This window comes from Fusarium phalaenopsidis, assembly GCF_050370095.1.
Source record: "Fusarium phalaenopsidis strain FUZ10S chromosome Unknown contig_32288, whole genome shotgun sequence".
Taxonomy (NCBI): domain Eukaryota; kingdom Fungi; phylum Ascomycota; class Sordariomycetes; order Hypocreales; family Nectriaceae; genus Fusarium; species Fusarium phalaenopsidis.
The window spans coordinates 453,154-467,910 of NW_028145412.1; the positions used below are offsets into that span (position 1 = coordinate 453,154).

A 14,757-nucleotide genomic window follows, 5' to 3' on the forward strand; every position below is an offset into this window, starting at 1 on the left:
TCGGACAATGGACAAGTTTCACAAGTCAACATGGTCAAGTTGTTTACTTGCAACATGTATAAACAGATGCAGGGTCAAGGGTCTTTTGAGTCAAGATTAGATCTGATGAGCATCAAGAGTGACAGCCGTGATGAGTTGGCTCTGCATGATGATGATCCCGAGATCAAGGCTCTTTGCTTATCCGTGGAGGTAGACAGCTATATGTACGTGCGGGCACGGGGCCAATTGACCAAGCGATGATGTCGCACAGGCGGATGCAAACAAACAACATGAAAACATTGGTTGCTTGTTTACTGACGATGCATGATGAGTTGGGCTGATGGTAAATGATACCCAAGGATAGCCACTATCCGTGCTCTGAGCATGTAAAGGCTGCGTGGACTCTCAATCTGAATACTACGAGACAACAATAGTCGGGCATTTTCAAGCCAAGCCCCTCAGATAAAACCGAGTCGAGTCATTGTGATCCAGACGGTTTGGCTCCAATTGCATCATTGTTTGCTCGTCAGCCAGCCATCTGCCCCGTGTCTCAACCAACCATTCGTCGCAGACGCGCCCTGAGCGTCTAGCTCTGTAACGCGTCGTCTCCCGAAACTAAACAGCAGCAAAAACTCCACTCCACATGGCCCAGAGGTCAAAGGCCGCCATCATTAACAACACGGGCTGACCAAGGTCTAGCCAACTCTAATCGACCGACTCGGGCGGGGTGGATCAGAGAGGAGAGCCGTGTCTTGAATTTCCATTCTCTTCTCTCTTCTCTTTTTTCTTTCTCTTTCCTGCTGCAGCGACTCCATCACAGCGCAGCATAAGTCAAATCTCCTGCTCGTGTGGCTTAACCGGTGCCTTGAAATTCCGTCCCGGGACTCGCAACCGCCCAGGCCAAGTGAGAGGCTCACCACCATCACCTCTTCCAAAAGCCCAGCGACGAATAGCCATCCCCCTCGCCCCTTGTCAGTCCCTTTCGGTCCCTTCACTTCAAGTTCTTGTCGCCAGAGATTGACTGACTGTCAGTCCAGGCGTCTCCCTCTTTCTCTCCCTACCGCCGTCTACCTTCCAGGCCTGGATCCATCCTCTCCTCGTAACCCCCTCCGAGACCTTGTCTCACTAGGTCCGCCACCACGTCGGCTCCCTACAGCCTGTCCTGTCTGCTTTCTCCCTCTTGAGCCTGTCGGGTGGCTTTTCGTTTCGAGTCCCTAGGCCCCAGACACGATCCCGTGGAGTCTCTTTGCTTCCGCCACCGACAGCCTTCTCGGAGCACACACGACCACTTACCGACGAGTGCCTGGCCTGGGCCTCAGCTCAGCTCCCACTGCCGCCGCTACTACTCCCCACTGCTACGCTACGCTACTCTGCCGACTCCATCTCAGCTTCATGCCTCGCACAAGCTCTTGACCAGCCTGTCCTTGTCTTCTTCCGACCGATATAGGCGCCTCGTCCGCTCCAACCACGTTCTCTACCGACCTTGACTCTCGCTCATTTCGTCCCCCCACACGCTCCTTCGCCTCCGTCCAACCGCTGCTTCACTCAGCCTTGACCACTACTCTCCCCATCGCGACATCGACTGCTATTCACCCTGGACGACTCAACGATCACCGAGGCCACGGCCACCATCCCCGACCCCATCCCTCCCCCTCCCGACGCTCCCGTCATCGCCGTTGACACCATGGAGACCGAGGTTCCTCCCCCACAAGAAGTCCCCGACGACACTCTAGGCGGTATCGAGGGCTCTCCGCATGTCGCCTCCAGCAGCAACGGCTTCCGTCATCAACAGAGCACATCCCTCGACCAGGGCCTCGCCAATAGTCCCAAACCAGAGGAGGATCCTTCGGCCAGATACACCCCTCCTGTCCAACCGGCACCTCCAATCTCCCGACCAGCTAGCGGCCTGTCCAACCCCGCACACCAGGCCTACAATGACTATCGGCAAGGCGCAGGCGAACCTTCATCCAACGGCCGTAACCATGTCGTGATCAAGGTCGGCATGGTGGGCGATGCCCAAATCGGCAAGACGTCGCTCATGGTCAAGTACGTCGAGGGCAGCTGGGATGAGGACTACATTCAGACCCTGGGTGTCAACTTTATGGAAAAGACAATTTCCATCCGCAATACAGAAATCACCTTTTCCATCTGGGACTTGGGCGGTCAAAGAGAATTCGTCAACATGCTGCCGCTAGTGTGCAACGACGCCGTCGCCATACTCTTCATGTTTGACCTCACGCGCAAGAGCACCTTGAATAGCATCAAGGAGTGGTATCGCCAGGGACGAGGTTTCAACAAGACGGCCATTCCCATTCTTGTGGGTACCAAGTACGATCATTTCGTCAACTTTCCCCCCCAGGACCAAGAAGAGATCTCAAATCAGGTGTGTAGGCTGGCTCATCATATGGATTCGACTAACGGAAATAGGCGAGACGGTTTGCCAAGGCCATGAGGGCAGCATTGATCTTTTCAAGTACAAGTCATAGCATCAACGTGCAAAAGGTTAGTTCATCATACCCCTATTCATGCAACCACTGACCATTATAGATCTTCAAGATCGTTCTATCCAAGGCATTCGACCTCAAGTGCACAATCCCCGAAATCGAAAACGTCGGCGAGCCCCTATTGTTATATCAGTCTGTGTGATGATACGCATCCTACCAAGACTACGTCTAGACCATGTCACAGACAAAGCATGTCTCAGACAGGCCATCTTATGTTATCACGTCGAGATACCCGACAACAATGACGAACCATACACCGCGAGCTGGAAGAACAGCTTCGCAGGCGCCACACGATGCGCCTACTGGCCGGCTTATCTACAGTCAGCTAGGAAGAATGAAATAGTAAAACTGTCCTTGTAACTTGCCTTTGATGCGCGCGACTTTCCCTTTGTCTTACACACCACTGGATCGACTCCCTTCCCTTCCTTATTACTTACTGGCTCTGTTTCTGCACTAAACTCAATTGTCTTATTACACTTTACGGATAATGGAGAGGCCGGGATAACCTCTCAAGGATAGATAAATCACATGGGTATCTTCTGGTGCGCGGGTGCGCATCTACATTGCTTGCTGGGTGTGTTCAGCTCAGCGGCTTTTATTGCTGTCCTGGAGGAGCTACAGGGGATATCAGAAGGATATCATGAAACAGCTGCAACGTTAATCGTATTGTTGGCTCAGGGGGATGATGTATGCTAGGATGAGAGACGAGGTAGCATTAGATGAGGAATGAGCGGTTCCTGTACGAAGATGAGACAAGGTGTTATAAGAGTTGATTGCTAATATACAGGCCCGTCAGATAATAGGCTATGCGGTCTGATACGAGTTCAAGCCAATTTCTTGGTGTTGACCGATGTGTTACTCGCGCTTTCATCACTGGACTTGTGATTAGCTCCCTGCCCCTTGACCGGGTGCCTAACCCATTTTCTCTCCCCCTTGTCCTCCACATCGTCATTGTAGTTTGTCTTCGGGCCATACGTCTGATCCTTCTTCCAAGGAGTTGCCAAATCAACGTCATCAAAGTCACACAGGTCCATCGAGTCTCGAGTCTTTGCCGCCCGCGCGGGAGAACACTGCTTTTCGCGTGACGACTCCCACAACTTTCGAATCTGTTCCTCCAAACGGGGGCGTGGGGGGTTTACTGGATGGGTATCAATGATAAGAGGCCAGTCCTGGCGTGCGTCCCCTTCCAGTTCGTGTGCTTCCTCCTGGTCAACCCGCTCATACTGCGTTCTCCTGGAGGTCTTGCGCCAGGGGGCGAAAGACATGATGAAGACAAACAGGAAGAGAAGAACTACAATGCCAAAGATGACTGCCAAGGCGATGATGTGAGATTCTGCTGGGGGCTCTTCCTCGCGAGTTGTGAGGTTGTGATATGAGGGGATCTTGCGGAAGGGGGGTGTAAAAGGGGTGTTTTGGTGTGCGTTGCAGGGGGCCATGGGAGTTACCTTGATCTCTCGTGCGGAGAGGTCTATGGGAAGTTGCGATGGTTGGTTCGGTGTGTGTAGTTGGAGAGTTATATAGGGATGGGCGTAGTGATTTAGTGGGTTGGAGAACAATGAAGGCAGTTTGTTAGGAGAACAAGCGTCATTGAGTGCAGAACGTTGCCCACAAACACGTATTCTAAATAATGTTCATTAGAACATAAGCAAGTTCTTAATATTAGAGGAGAATAAGAGAAATAGCCAAGTTGGCTACGAGCTCACTGTCTTTGTTGTCTGCAACCCAGGTAGTGGACCCAAGCTTAACCCAAGCACGACAGCGCCGTCTCCGCAGATCTCTTTCAGTTGTACATGACCTTTGAAGCAGACGCCTCATTTCTCTTTGTGTACACGACACGTAGAACGAGAGAAGAGCACCTAACAAGCCTCGGCCTATTAGGGATCTGCCCACCAAGATGAGGTTGTGGGCAACGGAGGCCTCTACTGTGAGGACATCTGGGCCCTTGCTAATGCTGTCGACTGTTTAGAATAGCTAAAATGGGCGTATCTCATCCATTGGTGGTTTCTGTTTCGGAGCACTTGAATCAATGTCCAATGGCAGGGGCTCGGGCATCATGGGATGGGATAAAGGGCAAACACTAGTTAGATGTCACGTTAGCTGTCATATTAGCTGTAACTTTAGCTGTCACATTAGTTGTAACTTTTTTCACTGCAAATTTAACCCACGCTGAGGCCTTATTAGTCGACCAATTAGAACTATTGATGGCGCAAAGAGACTTCAGGTTCACAAAGGTGAGGCACAATGCAGAGCAACAGTTGTCTCAGCTCTCCGGAGCAAATACAGAGCGCTTCAGGTACACCCAGTATCTCCGCAGACGGGACACTACACGAGAACTATCAAGCCTTGGTGACAGAAGAAGCCTACCCAAAGTCTACATGAAAGCCCCGCTGGCACTGCCTCCTTACCTTTCACTGCAGTTTTAACCCACGCAGAGGCCCCCCAACAAGGCTTTTCGCCTACCCAGTCCACCCATAGTAAACTCACGGTGCCTTACTACATTGTGTGGATACCTAACATGTGTACGAGCCATGATGGAGCACAATTCTAATTCCGGCTCTTCATCAAACTTGGCGTGCTTTCATCGCCTATTTCGTGCTGGACAAGTTAACATCGTCAACTCGGAGGGCCGAGATGGATCTTCCACCAAGGACCAGGAGGAAAAGACGACCAAAGGCGCAAACAGCCTCACTAAAGATGAGTGGTGCCGGTGGCCGCACGATACCGTACAAGAAGCCCAAGGCACTTTCACTGCAGATTTAACCTCTGTAGAGATCTGACACCCCGTCATCCGTCCGTGTTTCTTAGACATTGCACTACAAAACTAACCCACGTTGAGGTCCCTCGAACGGGGCTTTTCGCCTATGCCCTCCATTCATAGTACACTCACAGCACTGCACTACATGGTAATTTCTAACATGGTCAATGGCAAGGCATGATGAATCAGAACTCAAGTTTCGGCTCTTGACCCAACTGAGCGCGGTTTTACAGTTAGGCGATGCTGTACTCCTGAACGCGGAATTATCAACAGATTTGCCCACTGATGGATGGATCTACGCGGTCAACATGGGGCACCGACGTAGATCCCTTACAAAAGACAGGAAGTCTGTGTTGCGCAGTTGTGAAAAGTGCGCTAGCAGATGTGAGAAACGCACTGGCAGATGTGAGAATCGCATTCACTGCAAGTTTAACCCACGCAAAGACTAGGCGTTCCGTCATTAAGTCGGCCAATTTGAGCTATTTGACACATACGCAGCGTTTCTAGCAGATTTCAAGGACAAGGCAGCATCGCCTGATTTGGCGAATATGCAGCTCCTAAAAAGTGAGGCGACGACTGCGACACCATTGCCACGAGTGGAATTGCACCGCAATTTTAATCCACGCCGAGGTCCCTCGAACAGGGCTGTTCGCGGAACACGTAGTGCTATACACTCTCCACTACCTAAGGTATCTATTGTAGCCGTGCTGCGTCGTCAGTCAAAGTGAGGCTGCCTTGGATCATAGGTACTTGAGTGAGTCAAATCTCTTCACTGCAAATTTAACCCAAATAGAGGCTTATTAGCTCGGCCAATTAGGACTCTTCAGTGTGCACAGCAACTTTGGCGGCTCTTCGTGGAGGTGAGGCATGGTACAATATACTTATTCCCGCTCTACGTAGCTCTTTGTGGTGAAGTTCGTCCACTTGTATAGCTTTCTTTGTCTAGCATGTAGGTAGGCATCGAAACTCCTGTGTATTGACTAAGACAAATGTCAACACTCGCGTCATCTTAAGCAAAACTTTGTACTTCGGGAGTCTCAAGAATTCTCAATTATTCTACGTCTTCTATGCACTGGTCGTGCCCTGCTCAACATCCGCCCTACGAGCCCTCTTCTTCTTTACATGCTGGTAAAGCTTGACGACTCCACCCCCAAGGAGAGGAAGTACAATAACCAGGCCAACGGCGATAATAGCCCATACTGTAGAGCTGTTCTTGGACTCTTCCCTGGCTGCGCTGCTGCTCACATCTCTGGTTGGTGGCCAGAGGAGGTGGGAGAATGAGGGCGTGTGGGTGAACCGTGTCATTTTGTATAGATCTGAGGGTGGTGATTTTCTAAGGTAGTATTCAAGCAAGAACTGCGTAAACGATGTGCTAAATATCTATAGTGAAGCAATTGCTGGGCCTTTCATGCCCTGTCTAGGTCGTTCTTTTGTTGTGTCTTTGTGACCAGGTGCTTTGTTTGCGCTTTAAGACTTGACGGAACAAAGGCTGCCAATTACACCTAGCCAACGTCCATGAATCACACCAGGTGGAAGATACCGCTATTCAGAAATGAAGAAACCACATCCGGAACAGGCTGATGGTATGCGGACTCCTCCGCAGTCATGTTGCCGTGGGTGCGGTCTTGTCTCAGACTACGACACCACGAGGGCATACGTGCGAGCGGGAGCCTGACTCTACCATCATGTAGGTCACGGTGCTTCCTCCAGCCGTGAATCACTGACGGCAATTCCATTCAGAGGCGAAGTGCGCCGTGAGAAACGGCCTACATCAACAATGACGAGCTACACCTGCCGAGAGCCTCAGTGTATAAAATCCAGCACTATGAGGTTCAAGACTCAAAACACCTACCTCCGTCCTCATCGGTTCAACACGCTCACACACCCACCACTACGCGGCATGGATCTTCAACCATATAACCGCTGGATCGTGGCCGGCTTCATCATCATCCATGTGGTCCTCCTCTGCTGGATCCTCTCCATCTCCATCGCCCTCCAGCGGGATCGCCACGCACGACTAGTCGGACGCCTTACACAACGACCCTTTCGAACCAAGAGAGCGGAGTTTCCGTGGAAGGACGCACTTCGGGAGACGGAGGTGGTTGCAGATGATGGCGCTGAGCCTTTGCTGCCGACGTCGCCTCGGGGGACGGGATGGGGATCGGGGAACAGACGGACGAGCTGGAAGCACAATGATGAGTGGGGAGAAGGCACGTTTGCATGAAGAGGCTGTGTGAACGACAGCCGAGGCGTGTTAGCATCACAATAACCAAGTTTGCTCAAACCATGTGATGCCGCAGTTCCAGTGTCACGAGCGTCGAGTTTCCAGCGGTGTAGTCGAGAATAGCCACACAACCGGCATAGCAGCACAAACTGCGGTGAACAGCACAAACATCCAAAGAAACAATCAGTCGAGTAAAAGCTGTACAACGGTAACCATCGGACTCACCGCTACACGCTGTAAGCCGGGCCTCTTGCTCCTCTTATACCGTCCCACCTCCGGAACCCGCGGAAGCTTGTGGATCCCCTCCATCAGAACTCGACAGGCCACTTGACGGCATTTCCAGCCTTCTTTTCCTTTTCTGCATACGGGAATGCGAGAAAGAATCTAGGGTCCTTTTGATTTCCCCGCAATCTGGGTTGATTAGCTTGATCTCGTTCCTGACGATCTGGTGCATGCTGGCTTGATGTGGTGGAGCCGTACATGGGCCATGGCTGCATGAGATGCATAATCTGACTTACACTGTAAGCACTCTGATCTCGGTGTAAGAGATGATCAACTCATGGCATACTGTAAAGGGACTTGAAGTGTTCTCGCTGAAACTGGACATATGTCCTCCTGCCACTTGGCCAAGTGAGCAGATATTTCATTTTGACTCTATGGTCTACCTCTATACCGGCTCGAGATGATCACGAGCAGACCTGAAGCGAGAGAGAGAAACAATCAAGAACAAAAAGACCCCAAGGTTCTGTACTCCTTCAATCCGTTCCATATAAGAATGCCCGCCGGTTCCAACAGGGAGAAATAAGAAACACCACAACGCCGTTCATGATGAAAAGAGTGAAAAAGCCCCAGCGCGCTAAAGAATATAGTAGAAGAAGAAAGTCCCGGTGATTACATGTACAGAGTTCTGATCTCGAGGGGCCGCAGTCGACGAGTCCCTGGCGGGTGTAGCTGCTGCTTTTGCCGATGGGGGTATCTAAAGATGCATCGAAAATCCGAAAACCAAAGACGAGAAGAAAGGTGCTTTAGTGCTTGTTGTCCCTGTCTCCCCAGATGGGGGCGTTCAAGGGCTTGCTGACGCCAAAACCGACACCGACGGCGATGCCCACGACGAGAAACACCAGGAGGACCTTGACGATGATGCGGTTCCGGCGGCTGAGGTTGGCCATGCAGGTGCAGCGGTTCTTTGCCTTGTTTGCCTTGGCCTTTTGCTTCCAGTGGTCCTTGCCGGGCCAGACCTGGCAGTCGCTCTTCCTAGCGAGGGGACTGGCAGATGTCTTGTGCTGGATGCAGGACGAGTCGGTCGTGTGGGTAGTGACCATGGCCTCGATGTCGGTGTCGAAGGGGTTGGTGCTCCGGTCGGAGCGCGGTGTGGGAGTGTCATCGGGGCAGACGGTGGTATTTGTTGAGAAGGCGGCCTTTTCGGGGAGGGCGAGGGTGTCGATGCTGGGGCCACTAGGGCGGGAGAGTTTCTCGTAGTTTGAAGGCATCGTGATGGATGTGAATATGAATGTGTTTTAGAGGGTGAAGTAGAGTCGCTAGGACGAGGAATTGGCGATGAATTAAATCAAGGTGATTTCAGCTGATCCAACGGCAGCTATTTTCAGTCAGTCTCGTTGCAAGTGACGCGAATGTGGCGATCGAGGTTGATGTTGAGCGTGTCCCAGGAGATGGAACCATCAACATGCGCGTGCGACTAGAGTAGTCGCACCAAAACGGGCGAGGGCTGGAACATACCTTTTTGTATCGCCCGTCAAGAGACACAAGGACGTTGAATAGTAAAGTTTGGGAGAAAGTTTGCGCCGAGAGGATTGGGGAAGAGGTTGGTTGGAGGCCGCGTACGCCAAGGGCGAGAATGTTGTCGCTGAATTGAATCGTATTCGCAAAGGAGCGGCGAGTAGAAGAGATGAGAGTATGGGTCAAGGAGAGTAAAAGGCCAAGAGAATGATGCCTTTCGTTATTTCGTTGGGAAAGTGGCGAAGGAGAATGAATCCTTAGAGAAAGGAAGCAAAGAAAGGCAGATGATGATGGGCTGGTTCGTCCTTGGGAGGTCTCAGAGCATGGGTCGTTTTGGCGATTCGGTTCGCTCAAGTCCGGCCGGTTAGTGGAGCGGTTCCGAGAGGGAGTCAGGAGAGCCAAAAGGAAAGGGAATCAGCCGCCAAATAAGGAGAGGAGATGGTGTATTGTTGAATATTGCTCTCTCTCGTGTTTCCTTCTCCCAACAATGGAGACGGGAGGATTGAAGGAAGAAGAAGCTCGAGGTCGTTCTCAAGGGGCAAGATGAGAGATTGCGAGTACAACCAGACACCAGAATCATCCCGGACAGGGTAGGGACCTGGTGGTTTTGAATAGAAACAGGAGCACCTTCTGGTCCCTCTCAAGCCACAGACCAGACAAGAACGAGCCCACGAGGACGGGACTGAGAGTTTAGGGGCATTCGTTCAGGCCCTGTTCCAGGCCTCCTTGTCCTTGGAGATGGACCCCAGCAGAAACAGGTGCTGCAGCCCCCGCTGGGAGATTTGAGCCTATCTCCAAGACCTCGCCTGGACGCTTGGGCCTAAAGCGGGTGCGCTAGGGGCGGTCTTGCCGCTTTTGGGCCTGGCGGGAACGCGCAGCCAGCGGGGGGCCTCTACGCTGCGCTACCCCTAACCTTGACTCCATGCGATGGGACGCTGCCGCTGCCGCTGCCGCTGCGACTGCTAAGTTCCATGGATCCATCGCCACTGGACATAGGATGGCATCATTTGGCTGCCCATCTCTTCTGCTTCTGTGCCTCAATATTGACCCTGATTCCAGTTACCAAGATCAGATCCAGTGCCAAACGCTGTCAGGTCGAGTCACGCACGTCGCCACCCGTTCATCCCAAGATTCTCGCCCATGTGGCATGGCCGCATGCCTTCAGACCAAACCAGTTCCACGAATCCCCTCTCAACAAAGAATATAGCTCACTCGACTTTCTCCTCTTCCTCCAGTCTAGCGGCGGCCTAGGCTATTCACCCGATATCCGCCATGGTTCTTGGCCGGTGCGAGCGCCACCGAGATGGGTCCATCCATCTGGAGAAGAACCCGAGAACGAACTGACTCGCCCACCATCTTTCACTCCCAGAGGGAACCATCCGTCTTGGCCAGGGGCCGACCAGCCGGGAGGGGGGACGAGTCGTGTGCTGCATCTCGATATATCGTTGGAAAAGCACGCACAATCTATCACATCACGCTCTGCCATGTCTCTCCCTTGACTCCATCCATGGCATGATTGCGACATTCGACTTGACCACAAGACTTGGGGTCATTATGCTTATCCCGTGACTTCTCAACAGCCGAAACCACATGAGGATGCAAGGTACAGACAGCCTCAGGAGTAAATCCAGGTCCAGGCACAGGGCAAGCTTCACCAACGGGAGTGAACCGCCACTGGATTCCATTGCCGTCATTGCCAGACAGACTGTCATTGTGCCCTCTATCGTGCCCATAGCCGTCGTCTACTCCAAGCTAGCAAGCTCAAGCTTCGAATCAAGGAAACTCTGCTCGACGTTTGACAGGGCCAACGCAGCCACCGATGCAACAGGATGCTTCCTTGGCATGGTGCAACTTGGATTCAACTCGTCGTGGACCCCGCTCAGTTGGTCCGGAGGAAATCCTATCCTCGCAACGAACTCGAGCGGCCAAAATCCGCGCGTCCTCTGATGCTTGGACCTCCCTGCGCGCTTTCGCATCTCGCTGCGTTTCAACTCTGGGGCGCAGCATCCACTGAGAGTTCGTCTTCTCGGTAAAGAGAGTGCTCGCTACGAGACCGAAAGATAGGCTCTTGTCTCAGTGGATGCCCAACTGAACTGATGCGCCATGTACGGGCGTCTACATGATGTCCGCGTATGGCGTAGCATCGTCCGCGTATCAGAGAGGTGCTATTTGAGGCATTACGTCGGTTCCCATGTGTGTTGCAGTGTTATGCAAATCCCATTCTATCACTGAGATGGAGAGATTGCGGCTAATTTCCCACCTCCCTCTGCCGACGATCCATTATCCGAACCAGATAATGACCAGCAACTGGGCATGACGCGACAGAGTTTGACACGGTTTGCTCGATGGTATCTTCCGTCGATGCTTCTTCCCCTCCTTTGAAGGTCACTAGAGTGCGTGTGCTAACAGCTTCCTCTCTTGGGCGAGAGGGAGAGTTCATCCGGTGGGCAACGACGAGTGTGACGAGGGTCTAGAACGCGGGTGAACTAATGCAGGGTCCCCCAGCACTCGCAGCATCGGGAGCAGTCGAGACTGGCATGGCTCAGCGGGCGTCTGGTGGCGCAGCCAACGGGAGGAGCTGTCAATCGACGGATGTCAATCACGGCCGTCGGGAGGGAATCTACGCCATCTACGAAGCTTCAATACTTGGGATCCAAACCTTCCATGGCGTTTGGCCACAGTTCCAGTCGTCCACAGTTCCAGACATCGCGTCAGGAACACGTCTTTTGGCATGTTTCGGCTGCTCCGCGACAGATGATGCACAAGGTTTGAGGCTGCTTGCTTTGATTTCCCTTTTGTCCTTCTTGTCGGTCAAAATCTGAATCTGTGATACGTGATCTCGGTGTGAGGCTCTGCTTGCCATGATCGATCCTGTTTTCAATGCCTTGGTCGTTCATGCCGTTGTCGCAGATAGATGAGGCATTGAGCCAAGGCGCGCTTTCATGTTTGAGCTCGGGAAGGAACATGGATGGACCTTTTGTAAGTTGGTCGATGCGTCTGCCATGATGCCTCATTCTTGCTCGATTGATTCTGCATTTGCTTGATGGTGGCCCTGAATGCTGGATAGTCGATTTGATGAGAATTCCTGTGTTCAAATGCTTGCTCCAGGAGGAAAGGCGCCCGAATGACCGTTCAATGGTTATACTGCAATTAATTGAACCGCTTCATCATGCCTTTCGCCTGCTCTACCTACCTGCCTAGGTAGCTCCTTGCTTGTCCAGTTGCTCTGATTTGTGATTCCTCCCCGGTGTCTTCATCTGGTGCCGTGCTGCTTCCCTCTTGCTTGATTGATTCCCCATTGCTCGGTCGTGGAAGTAATGAGATCTCTCTACTCTGCAATTATGTGGAGGAGAGGCGAGGCACTCGAGCCGATCTTGAAATGAATAGACTGCAATTGATAAGAACAATATCATCGTCAGGTTGAACAACCTTGCCTACCTGGTCTACATGCCCAATTGCCATCATCGGCGACTCCCAGTGATGCCTCCATCTGATGCACTTGCTCTTTCCTCGACAACTTCCAACCACTTCAGGTTCCTTCCACAGCCAAACTCTTGGCTACTGCCCTCTTCTCCCATCGAGATGCCTTCATCCATACACTTGTTCCTTCCTCAGCAGCTCTTTCCTCCGCAACTGCCAACCACTACAGGTTCTTCCGCAACTAGGCACAGCGTACACTCGTACTCACTTCCTCCATCATCTCTCCATCTTCTCTTCCGCATCATCATCATCGTCACTCATCATGGATTACCAACGCGAATGGCAATACAACGCCGAAACGCCCGCCTGTGGCGATTACTTCGAATCGATCTGTTGCCCTTGTATCGTCTACGGCCGTGCCAACCTTCGTCTCAAGATCGCCTCTGACGAACGCGATGGCCAAGACATCACAGAACGTCAAGTCCGCCTCCTGTCGTCCAACTGCTGCATGTTTGCATCCTGCTTGCCTTGTGAGTACCAAGATCCTCTCTGGTGATCAGCCTAACGTAGTCAGTTTACGGATGCTTCATCTCTGCCATCCGAGGCCAAGTTCGAGACTTTTACGACATCCAGGGCGACAAGAGCCGGGATTTGGCTGTGAGCTGCTGCTGTCCCAGCGAGACTCTGATCCAAACCGAGAATGAGATCCTTCTTCGACAAGCCAGGTCTCGAAAAGCCAGCGGAGCCTCGTCTTCCACTGGGTATATCCCGCCTTCCCCTATGACTTATTCCTCGAGTTCAAGCTCGACAAGTCAAACCACCACTCCCAACACGGAATGCGATGAGCCACTCCCATGCATCCCAGAAGAGTGTTCCACTACAACTCCATCTTCAATGAGCAGTCGCCGTACCAGCGCAAGCCGGAGACGGGAGAGATCGATTGCCCGCGATCCAGTCGCGCCCACAGATGCGACCCTCGTCAACGCCCATGAACTCAGCCAGGACCCAACTACGCCGGCCATGTACAAGGGCCACTCAGCCCCCCATAGACTCAGCAAAGACCCGGCTTCCTTGACGCATCCGCCTCCTACCCATCGCCTTAGGGACGACACCAAGGCACAGGTTGCCTCTCCCAGGACTGACACTCATCCCAGCCGGCACAGGGGTCATGGATCGAGTCATGATCAAGTCGATTCCTTCCGTCCACGAAGGACTTCGGATACCGGACATGACCTCCATCATGACCCAACGACCCGAGTCAAATCTCCATCACCCACTACTCATTCTTTGCAAGATGATGCGAACCCTTCTCCCAGAAGGTCTCCGCCTTCGAACGCTCATCATTTGCAACATGATGCGGTGAACTCTCGTGCCAAATCACCCCGGCCACACACCCTCGAGGCGGACGAGTCGGTGCCGAGTAGGTCCGCGGGCCCAGGGCCACACCATCTCCAGCACGACAAGTGAGGGACTTTGGACTCGGATGGCAAGACGGGCTGACGATGCGGACGAACATGGTCGAGGACGGGCCACGGATGGCCTCGGTGGACCAACATGATTAGACTACATGGCGATTAGTACCTGAAGACACGCCAGTATTGTTATCACTCCATAGGCCAAGGCAGTTATTCAATGATATTCAGTTATGAACGTCGTGTTCGAGGCTGGGCCAATGTCTCGGTGAGAAGTCGATCCAATTCTGAGTAGCCAGAGGGCAGGTCGATCACTTGATAGACAGACGATGACGGATGGTGCTTTGCACTAGGCCAATGGATCCAGATGCAGGCCTCGGACCTGTAACGGTGGCTAAGGGCCAGGAGCAGGAGAGACAGAAAGCATAAGAAATTGTGCCAGGCTGATGAAATTAATCCAGCTGCAAACCGTGGCGATGCCCTTGCCCTTATGCAGCCAGGTGGCCGGGCGAGGTGTTGATGACGGCCAACACGACAAGATGGCGTCTCGACGGCGCAGCAGAAACAGCACAAGATTTTCTGATCAGATGGTCATTGATGAGAAACTTGGCTGAGGGACGAATGTTGCGGTCCCATCCCCAGCCTCCAGGCTGCATGTAAAGGAGTGCATTAGGCAAAGCTGGTGTTGCACCTCGGGCGCGGATGCGACACGGACACGGTCGCGAC

General features: G+C 52.6%; 2 protein-coding genes across 2 annotated transcripts; one reads left to right on the forward strand and one right to left on the reverse strand.

Moving 5' to 3' along the window:
* Window positions 1-1,573: 1,573 nt before the first annotated feature.
* Window positions 1,574-2,625, forward strand: LRP88_03699 (Ras family GTPase TEM1; the record flags this gene model as incomplete). Its single annotated transcript, XM_083240312.1, has 2 exons — window positions 1,574-2,362; window positions 2,527-2,625. 2 exons carry the CDS (start codon window positions 1,574-1,576, stop codon window positions 2,623-2,625), a joined length of 888 nt encoding a protein of 295 aa, XP_083103602.1.
* Window positions 2,626-8,487: 5,862 nt separating this feature from the next.
* Window positions 8,488-8,952, reverse strand: LRP88_03700 (uncharacterized protein; the record flags this gene model as incomplete). The annotated part of the gene is made up of 1 exon (XM_083240313.1): window positions 8,488-8,952. One exon carries the CDS (start codon window positions 8,950-8,952, stop codon window positions 8,488-8,490), a length of 465 nt encoding a protein of 154 aa, XP_083103603.1.
* Window positions 8,953-14,757: the final 5,805 nt, after the last annotated feature.